We start from the raw sequence: 15,722 nt of genomic DNA, 5'->3' as shown, positions 1-15,722 counted from the left end.
GGATTTTCTTTCTTTCCTAAATTCATCTTCGTATCAACCAGCTGTTAAAAAACCTTCGCATTCCATCATCGCTATGAAGAAAAGTTGATGAATAAGCTCACTACAGTAATTCAGCTTCACGAATTCAGCTTGAGCTGGAAAATTTTTAATCTCAAATAAAAATGGTTACATTACGTCTTGATTAAGAAATCTTTCACTGCCGACAAACCAAGTTTGTAAAGAATGTCAAATATTAAGGGAATGAAAATTAATCCATATTCATCAAATATGCACAAATCAAAGGTGACTTTAAAATGGGCGCGGTAGCCCAGGTCGATAAGATACTCGCCTAAAGTACCAAAGGATGTTTAGAGGTGTCGCGAGTTCGATATACACGGTTCGTCCTTGTCAGAAAACTTTCCTGACACAGGGGTACACAGAAACGGCGACATGACCGCAGAAAAATTGCTACCGCAGTGAGTCCCCCATCGAGGGGTTAGCGCACCAACCTCTCGATGAGTATAAAACCAAGCCTGCCGTTCGGAATCGGCAACAAATTGTAGGTCCCGGTCTAATTAGCCCTCCTGTGCAGAAAATGAACGTGGTGTGATCAAATGATTTTAAAATCAATCTTGAATTCACCAAACGATTTTTCGAAATAATATTCGAAAATAGTCATATCCCCACGATTAATACAGCAATGTCATTCTTAATTTTATTTATAATTCGAATCTCTACATTTTGTTCTTGTTTTATCAACTAGTATGCTATTTCAACTAATTGTTAATAACTATCGGTATGAAATAATAGCTTCGCATGGTTGTGGAACACTTGAGGGTGATCTCCCAAACACGACCTGCTTTTAGTATGTTTTTTCCCCCACTAAAATGCCTATCTAAACTTCCTCGTAACATTCGCGTCTTTCTTACGTTTTGCACACAGGGACAAATAAGAGACTCCCTCTTCCTAGCTTTGTTACAGAAATGAGAAAAAAAAAAAGTCACCAATTAATAGGTTGCACGGGATTATGAAGAAAATTCTATTAAGAAATACATAGGCTTACCCAACAAAGTACTCGGATTCTGAAAAATCAAATTAATTCAATTTTTCATTTAAAGAAATTAACATGATGTGGGGCAAACCAGAAACAACGATTAAAGAGGGTAGACACAATAGGACAAAAACCGTAAAGAAAATCATTAAAATATTTATCATCAAATTGCAACTGATGTGTGAAATACAATCAGAGCACAAAAAAAAAAATGTAATGATGATATCAAACAATTATCTACACACACACACATATCGATTCAACAATTTCTTGTCTGAACACAATAGTAATTCCGAGTGAAGCGTTTCTCACACTAATCTTGCAGACGTGCTCAGAAGCATTCAGACAGGGGACTAGACATAAGTTCTGTATATAACTTTATTAATAAAGAACCGGAACCATGACATTTTCAGAAAAGCCATCGAATTTCCAGACACCGTCTGGCTGAGGTGAAGCGTCAATAAAGCGCCTATAGAAACCATTAATTTTCACCAACGAATTTCGTGTGAAAATGAGAATGCTTACAATTCTGCTTCCCTTGGAAACAGCTTCAAGCCCTACTCGCCAATTTTCATCAAGTCATCCAATGGAATGCAATCGTGGCAAATAAACAGAAAATGAAAGCATATAGATCATGCCGCTCCACATAAAATTAATATCCAGACTGAGGAAAGATGAATACGTACAATATTTCATCTTAGCTGTTAAAATGAAACCGAATATGTTTCAACTACAAAAATCTCTCGATTGATGTTTATCATGCTGAAATTCCATGCATAGTCACAGCGGCTGGCTACAGAACAATAATGACGAATGCAGGCGCATCATGCAAACATGCGTTACCAACCAACTCATTATAAAGAAAATCGATTTTAGCGCGGCTGTAAAATTCTGGTTTTTCCCCGTCTATCCGGCTACACCGCTATATTCACGCGTCTGGTTCCGATACGTCTAGTTGGAAGTTTTCAGCATGAGATACTTTAATCGAAATATTCAGTACTGACTATGCAAGAAGAACAACCGACAATTAGTAATAGGAACTTTCAAAATAAAAATTTAAATCTAATATGTAATAATGTAATCTAATAATAATTTAAATCTAATCTATCTTATTTATACTCACACATCCTAATCACACACCAACTGAAAAATTTATGAATGAAATATTTTTTACAGTAAAAGTTTTATGGTCTCAAAATATATCAAAAAATTACATCAATATTTTTTATTACCAAAAATATAGTCGGAATTTGAGATGGGTGCAACAAAAAAAAAACATCGTTTTAGAAGGTGGAGGAAGTATTTCTAATCTTCTGCTCAAACTGAACTCACATAACACAACGCCCTTTCCGAAAAAATACACAGGCTTCTTTTTCGAAGGAACAATTTTCAAGATCTAGCCGCAAAGAAGGTCTATTACGTCACAGAAATAGCACTGGGTGACGGGCAAACAGATAGCACCAATTTTAAGCGTCGGCAGATAAGTCATTACGGTGCGAACAAAAGATAATCGATCCGTGAAGACATCAGTTTCATGGACATCTCAAGGAAGAAGGCGGTAGTGCGGTGCTGCTAAAGCCACAGGAGATCACACGATAACACGCGCGTAATCCTAATCTCTTTTTTTCTTTTCATATCACTTCACGACCTTTCCAGAGATATTACAAGGAAAAAAAATAATATCCATATAATAAATCATTCCAACATAGTGAGATAAGCTGGAAGAGGAAAATGCTTAGATAACAAAAAAAGACCACAGTAATTTATGTTTGAAATTAGTAAGTGAAAAAAAACAAAAACCTTCAACCATCATTTCGAACAAAGTGTTACATACACTTGGGAATTTATGAAGGATATCCATCGAAATTAATAGTGAATGAGAACTGAGCATTAATATTTACGTTTAAGAGAGAGCAAAGTGAAGAAACACTCGTTTAGTGCTTTCAATTAATGTTTTGCACGATGTTTTACACGCACGCCAATACGTACAATAAAACCCGTATAAGGACCAGCGGAATAATTTTTTTACACGTGTAAATTCAGACATACGTATGGGCTGAACGTGTCCACGCGAGGTCAGTGACTAAAGAAATAACACAAATAATTTGTGAGCCAATTGTTTTTAGATTTATGTGGAACTGTATAAAGGAAATTTACGAAATGTTTTGTTCTTTATTAGCTTCAAAGACCCGAATTTTTGCTTTTTCACAGCACAACGGAGATATTTGTTCATATTAGCAATTTTCTTATTCGAAATTGATTCAGCCACCTTTATATCCTATTGTGCTGCACCAGTACACGTAAATAAACTAAATAGCTTTACGAGAGAGAAAAAAAAAAAATTTCCCTAACATTATAACGATTAACCTCAAAGCTATTTTTGCGGCATATTACTTACTGTTCATTATAATATTTAACTGACTCTTAGGACATTGCACTAATGTATACTGTGTATACACAAGCATGACAATCTCACCCATTGTTTAAAAAGGGTCGTCACACTGGCAAAATTTATGGGCATCATGCCATACCAATTTTCTCGATTATATAATCAAACGTACGTGAGTTTCCCATTTCTCAATATGACGTCAACATTACACATCAACATTCGTAATAAATTCGGACACTAAAGATAGATATTCTCGTAGAAACAGGAAGGGAACACCACATGACTAAACGATAATCGGAAAACATTGTTATTATCGAAACACCAACGTGAAAGATTTTTTTTCCGTCTTTGCGAAGCAATACGAGAAAATAATAAAACCGATCTGACTCAGCTAATGTTACGAAGGCGTGTGCGGAAAAACCACTGTCCTTTTTGGTTTTAATCCCTAACCATCCCATGAGAGCCAGCGCCATAAAGGCATATGCATCTATTAATTTTTCGTGATGGCAACCAGACGCCCGGGACGATTTCTTCTCACTGAGTTTGATAGCATATTTCAAAACGACTACTCAAATAGCGCTCTTTTTACAGCAAACATTACCACGTATCCTGAAATAGAGGTGGCATTTCTATGAACATTCAAGATGAGGAAATGGCTGTTACATGAACCTCCTCAGGCGAAGCTCAAAAATATTGATTAGGCCTCAAATCCTTTAGCCTCTAAGGCTTAGAGAAAGAAGTGTGTTTCTAGAACAGAAAAGAGACGCTGCTCGACTCAGATACGGTGATCCCAAAGAATATTGAAAATTCAACTTCGGGCGAGAAAAAAAAACGAAATCCTAAACACCACCACATAACTATTCAAAAATATGCGAATGAAAAAGAAATATACATTGTAAAAATACAGAGCATTGAAAAACTTACCTTCAATCGTCATTTCGTTTTTAGATTCCAAATATCAATTAGTATGAACACTAGTGAAAAGAACTGAACCAGATGCACCCGGGTTCTTATCACTTCTGTGATTTTAAAGTGAAAAGAACTGAGAAACATTTTCATCAAACATTGAACATTTTGATCACTATCGAATGAATATCTCGTATACGATACTTTCACTTATTTTTTTTAACGTACACGGCCATAATACAAGTTTGTAAATCAATCGCGATTATGCCAGACTTCAGCGCTGCAGCAATAAATCCATAAAAAGTAGTTCTCATTTTTGTCAAACCATTAATAATTTTACCAAAACTCCTAGTTTAAAACCGGTTTCAAATGGTAATACGATTATCCATGTGTGAACAGGTGCCAAAACCCAAATCTAGTAAACTAGAGCTAAGTGCATAAATAATTCTGCTGGGAAGGAGATAAAATTAGATATATAGGTACACGATACGTTCAATGTTTGTTTTATCTGATACCATTTTTCACGGGTTTTATTAACATTAGGATCAGCTAATGCAGGGCTTGAGAAATCGGAAAAAATAATTTAAGAGCCAAGCATAATTTCATTCGGAAAACGGTCCCCTAAATAATGTTTTTCTACTTGTTCGGTACTTTATATTCCCTTCCTATGTTGAAAGACACACTGTCAGAAATTTTTGTGTCATTCGGACTCCAATTTAGCAACTTGTAGGCGCCAATACCGATTTTCCAATCGCCGTGACGACCTGGTGCCTGGGATTTGATGGTGTATATCCCTGAGAGTTAATCGACTCGTATTTTTCTTTAAATAACCACCAGCTTAGTTTTTTCTGAAATATGTTTTGATAGTAAACATCCAATTTTACCAAAGATGAATAGGTATACTATACAAGATTACTAGCAATTCGATAAAACATACAAACTTACCACCTGCTACAAATATTTAAATGTGGAATACAATATCAAACACGTTTTCAATCCTCAAATGAAACATTAATGACATAGAGGGACTGTTGAAAGAAAACTATTGAATCTTCATCATCGTAAAATTAACAGAACCACTTGTAATGATTTCTAAAGAATATAATTTTAATAGTTGCATTGGAAATCATTCTAATTGAAAAAAAAAATTAAATTTTTAAATTTGAAGCACAAAAAAACTTACATCTCTCACTTTTGATTTAGAGATGGGACAAATATTTGGCAAAACGGCCGAATATCTATGTAAATCTAAGCACAACAAACTAATTTTAGAAATTATATTAATTGGAATTCTTCCCATAAATTAAAAATTACCGATTATATTTTATTGTGTGGTGTATATACCTTTTAGTGGAAAAGGTTTTGTCAGGGTGAATTTCTAGGATACGGAAAACATGAAACTGCAAATAGAATCCTACTGGAATAAGGTGGAAGTGAACAAGAATTATATACACGTTCACTAACTGATGTGCAGTATAAATTCACTAACCCAAAGATGTACCTAGACAAGATACGTATTGAGCTACTGAAAGGGGCAAAGAACATCTAAAGAAGTCGTAAATTTTAAGATGCATTACTAGTAGTCCAGAGTAAATAATGGTTAGCATTTTCTTGATTAGATGTAAAATTGTAACTAGTGTTGAAATAAAAATAATTCTGTAAGTAATATTAAAATACAATACATCATCGTTAAATCTGATTGTCAGTATTCATGGCAATAAAAAATCTTTCAGTTAAAAGTTTTTTAATACAGGGTGATCAGCGAATAAGCCCTTATTTCAAAATTAAATATCTCTACAACAAAGATCAATAGAATTATGCGGTAAACGGTACGTTTATTAGCAAAACTGTAAGAATGTTGTACAGAAGTTTCGAAAATTGTTTTTTTTTTTAATTTTTTAAAATTTAAAAAAAAACTGGAGATTTTGGGGTTCCGAAAATCCTCATTTGTGTGAAGAGAAACCACTACATTCGCCTAAAGTTACTGCATGGGCTGCGGTATGCGCCAGAGGCATTATCGGCCCCCTTCTTCGTGCGAGAAACGATTACTACTGAACGTTGCGTTACAATTTTGGAACAATTTGTCAGCACACATGGCGCATACCGCGGCCCATGCAGTAACTTTAGGCGAATGCAGTGGTTTCTCTTCACACAAATGAGGATTTTCGGAACCCCAAAATCTCCAGTTTTGTTTTTTTTTTTTAATTTTAAAAAATTTAAAAAAAAACTAAATTTCCGAAATTTCTGTACAACATTCTTACAGTTTTGCTAATAAACGTACCGTTTACCGCATAATTCTATTGATCTTTGTTGTAGAGATATTTAATTTTGAAATAAGGGCTTATTCGCTGATCACCCTGTATTTATCTTATATATAAATGTGAAAGTATGTATGTGTATGTCAGTTCTTTATACAAAGCTAGTTTTAAGCCGATCGTCGCCAGATTCTGCATATATATACCAAACAGGACCGGGAACGAACCGTAGGCTACTTTAAAAGTTCGTCAGAGCTGGGCAAATGCCTGAAATGGGTGAAAGACTGTCGGGCAACAATAGTTTTGGGTCCTCAACAATCACTTTCGGAACGTTTACTTTGGTTACCGTGGTTCTCAACCATTCAGACGTGTATGTCTTTACAATGGTTTGTCGCATCTTTATTGCTGCCATTATAACAGTTTATTCCTTTACAATTGTCACTTCCAATCCCCCCAGTAATTGAAGAAAACTCGGGAAGCGCCGGGTATTTTTGCTAACCTATATACAGGGTGCCCTGTAAGTGCTACTGCGGCCTTTATCTCATCAACCGCCCATCGTAGAGGTATAGTTTTAATTTAAAAAATGCTTAAAAGGCGTTTGAATAATATTCGCTGCACAAATGATGTCACTAACAACAGAGAACAACAACTACGACGACAAAACTGAGAATAAAAATGTTCAACGCCAGATGATGAACTCAATGCTTGCCTCAAATCATCAACACTCTGGTACGAAGTTAAAAAATTATCATTATCCACCAACATGCGAGTTCAACTGCAAAATGACTCAGCACTGCTATTATTTTCACATCAGTTGATCAAACTTGGCAATGGAAGAATTCCCGTAGACCCAAGCACTGGACTGATTACGTTCCCAAATGGATTTTGCTAGTTGTTAAACTCAGTTCAAGAACTTGCGACAAAGTCTTCCCAAACATTTAACAAAATCACCGAAACCATGAGTAGCTTTGTGAGAGAGCGATTCTGGCACCGAAAAATGACAGTGTGAACAAGATCAACGAAAAAATCCTAAAAATTATTCCAGGAGACTCCACATCTTACAAATCGGTTGACACTGTCACAGACACACATCGCAGACAGTTCTGTATCCTGCAGAATTTCTGAACTCTGGATATTCCGGGTGTGCCACCACACAACTTGACCCTCAAAGTCGGAGCACCTATAATGCTTTTAAGAAATTTGGTGACACGGAGACTCTGCGTGAAGAAATTGCACAATTACATCACTGAAGCAACGATTCTATCTGTATTTGCCAAAGGAGAATGAGTCTTCATTCCACGTATCCTAATCATCACTGAAGAAATGCCGTTCACTTTCACGCGATTACAGTTCCCGATTCGTTTAGCTTTTGCCATGACAATCAACAAAGCGCAAGGGCAGTCGTTAGCAGTGGCAGGTATCAACTTACTTGAGCCCTGTATTTCTCACGGACAGCTTTTCGTCGCCTGTTGGTGAACCCAAAAATTTGTACATCTACACACCAGATGGAAAAACAGAAAATATTGTGTATCTAAATTAAAAATACTAATTGTATTTATAATTGTGAGGAATTTGAAAAAAAATTGATATACGGCAACCGAATATTCGGTATTCTGCCAAACAACTATTCGTCCTATCCTTATTCTGATTACTGGGCAATCAAATAATATAGACTAAGAAATATGGATCTGTACTTCACATATCTCTTCTTTGTTTCCTAATTAAATTTCCACACCTGTATGTATTCTAGTATTATTGCTTACATATTCCTTATAAATTGCATTACTATACTTTCCAAACTTTGATACATAAATTTCAGAATTACTTTTTTAAATTATTTTCGTTCATATGTGATCTATAGAGATGTGTTTCAGTATATACAGTAAAACCCCTCTTAACGGTGACCCCTCTTTTACAGCCAAATAATTTCCCTTGTATAATAAAAGTAAGCATTTCAAACCCCTGATTAATGTAACCCATATTTTACAGATGAATTTTTTTTTATCCTGCCGGTGTCTGCAAAAGAGGGGGGGTTCTCCAATTAATGACAAATTTAGCATTATTAGGCCTATTTGAATTAACTTGAATTCATTATCCTGTCTATTTTTACCAGTGTAGTGGTGGTTTGCGAAACAAGTATTTTTTTCATCTCAAAATATATTTTCTTTCACCATTATTCAAGTATGAACATAAAAAAATTGTGATTAGCCTTGACTAATTATCATAATGGGAAGTTGTTCATGGAGCTCCAGTAATAAATTTTACAACTTGAGATCATGGCCCCCCCCCCCATCCTGAAGCAGGGCCCCTAGGCTAGGATCTTTTACGGGGGCCCCCCTTTATGATGAATTTATAGCGTGAAAAACAAAAAAATGATTAAAATCACCCCGGGCCCCAGGGCTGGAGCCTTGTCAGCCCACCCCTTGTGGGGGCCATGCTTGAGATACATCTTTAACCACATTCATTGAAATAAAAAGCCAAGGTTTCTGTTTTTACTGATCATTATTTAATTCCTGAAATGTTTGTTTTTCACCTTGGAAGATAAACTTGAAAACTTCAAGGTAAATTTGTTATTAAATATTTAAAATAAGTTATATCAATATGAAAGATATTTGCTTAACAGCTTTGTATACACAGAGATACAAAGGCACATCACTGTATGATAATAATCGACAGTTAAAATAAATTATATATTTTGAAATGTAAACCCCCAAAACTTTGATGAAAAATGTAGAATAGGTATTCTGTAGGCACTTGTATAATGCTGTGCCCCTATAGGGTTTTGTTACGACAACTGTAACTAATTTCCACAACAACATTTAGAGACATCTGTAACACTTAAACTACTCCATGAGCCCCGAAGAAGTGCCCATTGGGTCCATCTGTAGCAAGTAGACATGTGGGACATGTAGATCCATTAAAAAAATTTTACCACTCCTAGTTTTAAAATCTGGAAAATACTGAATCTATTTCAGTAAAAAATACAAGGTAAGAAAAAATGTTGAATATCCCAGTTGTAGAGCATCAAATCGACGCGAATATAATGGAAAATGAACCACATAAGAGATCATTGGATTCTTAGAACTTCTTAACTCGACTTGAAACCTTGATCTTTCTCTAATAAACTGAAAATATTGGAGAGAGCAGGCGATCTATAACTTTTTTTCTAATACTTTTAATTGGTTTTTTTTTTTTTTGTAAATACTTTGAATACTTTTAGCTTTTCTCACTGTTGATATGTAATATATTGTTTTTTTTAAATACATATTTGTCATTATTGCATGCAAGTTTTTTTTTTAATTAGCTCACAGTCAGTGTCTTTATTTATTTTATAAAATAACCCCGCCCCCCACTCCAGGCCATTTGTAACACTTGGTTTAATATTAATGTTTCTTCTTGCATTCACCTTTGTAATTTTTTTTTGCTTTTTTCTTCTCTTTCGATGTTGCCTTGAAACTATGTACTATTTGTAATGTAATTATCTGCACAAATTCTGGGGCTCCGGCCTACACAAATTATTATTAGTAGTAGTAGAGATGTAAAATTCTCGAGAATAATCTTTCGGAGAATATTCTTGAGAATATTCTCATCGAGGAGAATATTCTCTGGTAAGACTACTATTATAAATAACTTGAAAGTTCTTGATAAGAATATTCTCCTGTTATTTATAATATAGTTACATACAATATCCTTGAGAATATTCTCTGGAAGGAATACTTTCATAAATTACTGGGGAATATTCTTATAGAAAATAATTATTCTGAAGTTATTAATAATAGTCGTTCCAGAGAATATTCTCGAATATTCTCCTCGATGAGAATATTCTTCAGTTACCGAAATCTTTCCACAGAGTATTATCAAGAATATATATAATAACATGTATTATAATAATCTCGATAAATAACTTGAGAATAATTATTATTTTTGATAAATTTATAATTATAAATTATTATAGTAATTTATAATAGTCCTTCGAAAGAATATTCTCTGTCCCCGTCTCTCTTCCCGTCAAGAAGATGGGTATATTGAAGTTTGTAGACCACAACACAATATTAAAGTTTAAAAGCAAGAAAATTAAACCAACAGGGCTGAATTGCACAACTTTTAAAGAAATGTGAGTGATACAGAATTTAAGTGTATGTGCATTGAAGAAAACAACAGTTCTGTATCTTAGAATGAAGGTGATTATATAAGAATAGCTTCTCCTTCATCAATTAACTTTGATTTAATTTCTTTTGTTGTGAACTTATTTCTGAAAATTTATCTAATTTTAAAATAATTTTTTAAGGTTTTAATCTAAAGGTTTCTAAAATCTTTATAACCAAACTTTTGTAACCTCTCATCATGACCTTGAGAATATTCTCAAACTAAAGTTGTCATTTGGGGGGGGGGGGCAGTGATTATGCCAAAAATTGTTTTGTTGTAAATGTTTCAGTGTTTCAGGCAATGAAAACTGATTTATATTTCACAATATAAACAAAATTAGTAAAAAAATGTTGAATTATTTAAAAGAAAAATGAATATTCTCGATTATACTCCAATTTTTACATCCAGGAGAATATTCTCAGAATATTCTTGTTCACCAAGAGTATTCTCTGGAGAATATTCTCACCTCAAATTTCTAATTAGTAGTAGTAAAAGACAGTCATAATCGCAGTTGGTGGCACAAATTTTGAACTTAACTTAACCCTTTATTTGGCTGTGTTGCTATCAAGCAGTAGAGTTTCATATATTTTTCAACTAAAGGCATTGTATATTTTGAGCTTACTTCAGCATTCATGTCTAAGCAACTCCTAAAAACTAGATTTTTACTTGTGAGCTGTTCATGAAGTTACTATAATCACCAGCAGAATGGCTCAAAGGTACATGTCTCCTATTGGTGTGCATTCTTCAACAATGATAGAAAAGTGAGTTGGCACAATAATTACAATAAATTACATTTTTAAACTGTCCAAATGTATGTAAATCACATAAATACAGTTAGTTCCCTGAAGTACAAAATCCCATATTTTTTCAAATACTGACTACAATTTTTTTGTCATGAAATAGCATTCGGGTACGTCATTTACTTAACATAACCCCTCAAAATTTTTCTCCTATGGATATTTTTCAATGCTTGTCAATCAAAGGATTAAGTTCATATATTAGAACCTAACTTTTTTTATACTCTGAAGCAGTGTTTCCCAAAGTGGGCAATATCGCTCCCGGTATATATATAGGCAATGGAATAGTCCGGGGGGGGGGGGGAGGACGATAGAAGCTACACGAGTATAACATAGGATCCTATGGGTTTGCTTGAGTTGGGGGATGATGGGAGAAAGAAATTTCTGAAGGGGGTAATGGGAAAAAATAGTTCGGGAAACTGTGCTCTAGAGCAGTGATTCTCAACCTTGGCAAGCCTGCGGCCCGGTTTCATTCATGTTTGTGAGTGAAAGGCCCAGTCAAACAAAAGACTAATGGAAAATGAATGAGGAAAAATGAAACAACTGATCATTCGCATCCCGGTATGAATGATGTCAGGGCCCAGCAGTTGAGAAACACTGCCCTAGAGCAGCGGTTCTCAACATTTTTTGACTCGCTGAGCCCTTTCTGGTACATAATTTCTGTGGATGAGCGCAGTTCACACGAAGCACCAGTTGAGAACCGCTGTGCTAGAGTAAAAGAGGGCTTGACAAATACCAGTTGCTAGGCCACTGTGGTGACTAAAGTACTCTAATTGGCACTGAAAACTCAAAATACATGATTACTAAATTAGAGTTTGAGGATATGAGACAAAATTTTATATAGGACACACTGAAAAAATCTTCAAAAGGTATATAATGTCTTGGATTACAATTTTAGTAATTCCATGTAAAAAATTTTAGACACCAATGCCTTTTTTTTAGTCACCATTATATCCCCCAAAGCAGAATGTGCCAAAATCTGTGACGTACGTCGCAGAACAATTAGCGCTACTGCAGAACAATTTGAAAGAATTTTAAGAAAAAGTGCAAAAAAACATTATTACATGTATGGGGATTTTTACCGCAGAACATTTCCAGTCAGCTGAGGGCTCTTCGCAGAACAGTGCTAAACATTCTACTTTGGGGATTATATCTAGGACTTCTCAAGCCCTGAATTTTGATCATTAAAGTAAATTTGCTTAGATACTCATAAGCATTGCAGAACAGATAAGACATGAAGGGCTGGGGGCATAGGCACTGGAACCTGGGCGCCGAGGCTATCTGAGACACCAATAAACTTTGTGAGGGGGCAGAGCCCCTCCAATAATTGATAAATACACAATGCAACACACTATTCTGCGTATGAGCTTGAGTTCCATATAGGCTATATGGGAGGAATGGCTATTTTCAGTCCCTCAATGTTTTCTTAATTATTATTTCTGTGCTTCTGGCTGATGGAACTATGGAACACTAGAAAGATAGACAGGGTCTCTGTGACCTTGTTGTCTGTTGACCCCTTTCTCTCTGACCCTTTTTCTGCTCCCATATGTCAAGTAAGAATAAACCAAATGCTTAGAAATTTCAAGACCTTTTCCAATGAAAATATGAGCGGATATACCTTTATGTTGTTTCTAGTTTTTGTAATTGCATTCTTAATTGAGGGTTGCTGTATTTTAGAAATATATGACATCCATGTTTGTTATGGGCATCTTTTTCTCAGCCACCTCGTCTGGCATTTTGATTGCTGTGGCCTTGTATTTGTATTTGAAAGACAGAAGGGGGCCACACTGACCTTCCCATAGATTTTAGAACACATTCACCGTTGTAATACTACCAACATTGTCACAATTGATTTTGCAAGGTCAAAATTTTTCTGATAATCTCTTTGTGCATCTAATACGATGTAATCCCCATTCATGGATACCAAGCGGAGATTAAAATAGGTTCCAGAAATAAAATTCACGCCTTTGTGGTTAAAGCAGAGGGCCTGTGGTTCGATCCCAGCAAAAGCATGTGAATTTCCTATCTATAACTCATCTTCATCTCTGCTTGGCATCCAATCATTCCTACTTTTTTTATGAACAGTGGAAACGTTTCTCTACCCTATTACACCCAAAAAAAAACCCCTATATATATAGAAATACTCATTAATATCTATTTATAAATCTGATTAGTAAGAGATGAGAAGAAAGCACTTTTGGAAACCATGACTGAAGTGAGAATCATTCTAGGTATATAAGAGATAGGACGAATATTCTGCCCTTTGGCTGAATATCTGTGTAAATCTAAGCAAAACAAACTAATTTTAAAAACTACATTAAGTAATGTAACTACATGTAAGTAATATTAAAGTACAATATTTCATGTTTTGATTTTCAGTATCATGGCAATAAAAATCTTTCAATTACTATTTTTTTAATATTTATTTAAATAATAAATTGCATAATTAAAATTCATTATCAATCATATGAAATTATCTCAATTTTATTTTCAATTAAAAATACCAATTTTATCTACAATTGTGAATTTTAAGAAATTGATATTTGGCCAAATCACAATTAGTCCCATCCCTAATGTATAGGAATTCACTAGATTCAGGACCAGATTCAGTTATTTAGAGGCCCTGTGTGAAAAGAGTTTTGCTGCCCTCTTCAATATTACAAAGAAGATGTGATTGGAATTAGGCCCAGAGGTAAAAAACTAAGTAATTTTTGTACTATACATTCACTGAAATTCAATTTGGGAGCCTGCTAAGTCTCAGTCTCGGGTCCTGTCAAAAATCAAGGTCCCATTCAACATTGTGAGAGATTCCCTACCAAATGTGTCTGTTAATAAATCAATATACCGTATATACTTGTGAATAAACAGAGTTTTTTCGTTTAAACATTTGTTCCTTAATTTGGAGAAGGGGTCGGCTTGTACACGTGTCAGTTTTTGAAGAGAAAATATTGATCCCACTTCACCAAATCATATAGCTACATCGCCTCCGCACGGCTAGCTTGAAAATTCACGATTGGACAACTTAAATGTCATCAGACTACTTTAGACTATGTCATTAAATCAGTCCAGTAATTTTTGTAGCTATAGATACATTACTAATCAGTAGAATGATTTATGTAGCTATGTTCAAACCCCCACAGAACGGACGATGTTAAAGCCAAAGTAAAAAAATCAGATACCCGGTGGATTATTGTCTAGATTTTACACCCTTTGATTAAAAGGCTTGTTGATGCTCTCAACAATACCTTTTAAAGATTATTCAAGGAATTTATGGACCAAATGGATGAGTTCCAAAGATAAAGAAACAATAAAAAATGGTGCCTTTATGAAAGACTACATTGCCCTAGTGTGCTGGTGGGTTCACAAGGCTTTGAACTGGTGTCGGCTTATACACAGGTCTTCAATTCATTGTGGTTTTGGTGGTCCTGAAGTGAGGGGGGTCCGCTGATACATGAGAGTATATAGGTATGTTATTTTTCACCATAGATCAATAGAAGGTCTGGCTTTTTTAAAGCGGTTATCATAAAGTATTATAGGTAGTCAATGCAATATAGTCCAGTTTTACGGTCCCTGATATATTGCGGACCGGGATGATTGCACCTTTCCTACCTGCTTAAGTCTGACCCTTACTAGATCTAAACTTGATAAAACTTTCAAGTTGATAAATTGTGTACTAAAACTCACCTTCAGAGAGTTCTAGTTCCAACTCGGCTAATTTATCTTTAACATCATCCGGCAAGCTTTCGAAGTCAATATCCTGTTCTGTCATTTCTGTTTCTCAAGCAAATAGCTTATACCAGTTTGTTTATCTTTAGAGTACGTGCATCAAAACACTTGTCTAATGTTTAGATCCACTCGGTAAAACAAACTCGCATCATCGGGAACATAGAATGTTTTCAATGTTCACTGAATCAACTTCTTATCGAAGTAATATTTATATCAAGTTGATTAATTTATAAAACTGAAAACGAATATATGCGGCAATTTTTTTTTTTTTTTTATGTTAACTATCACTTCGAAGTCTACGCCCAAAAATCAAAATGATTTACTGCAACAAACGTCTTTAGAATGAAACAAGTTCATCACTAGGCAACATCGGAAACAAATCATAAAAATACTTGTTCATATCGTCACGATTGAACAAATGCTTTTGTTTCCAATCATCATCTGATGAAGGAGCAAATAACACAAGCAACTGC

The 15,722-nt window shown here is 34.8% G+C and overlaps 1 protein-coding gene across 2 annotated transcripts in view; it reads right to left on the bottom strand.

Moving 5' to 3' along the window:
* DIP2 (disco-interacting protein 2) overlaps positions 1-15,722 on the bottom strand; it is a 234,904-nt gene extending 219,182 nt beyond the window's left edge. Inside the window, exon 1 of one of the 2 annotated variants that reach the window (XM_089232966.1) lies at positions 15,208-15,722. In XM_089232966.1, coding sequence (XP_089089092.1) covers positions 15,208-15,292 — 85 coding nt within the window. In that variant the 5' untranslated portion in view covers positions 15,293-15,722. The remainder of the gene's footprint in view (positions 1-15,207) is intronic. The other variant, XM_089232964.1, reaches the window with a different exon arrangement.

This window comes from Pholcus phalangioides, unplaced genomic scaffold (assembly GCF_987345545.1).
Source record: "Pholcus phalangioides strain wild (caught in Gottingen) unplaced genomic scaffold, Ppha-v1.0 ptg000007l_1, whole genome shotgun sequence".
NCBI classification, from domain to species: Eukaryota; Metazoa; Arthropoda; class Arachnida; order Araneae; family Pholcidae; genus Pholcus; species Pholcus phalangioides.
Note: the sequence above shows the minus strand (reverse complement) of the source record. Positions and strands in the feature narration are given on the sequence as shown.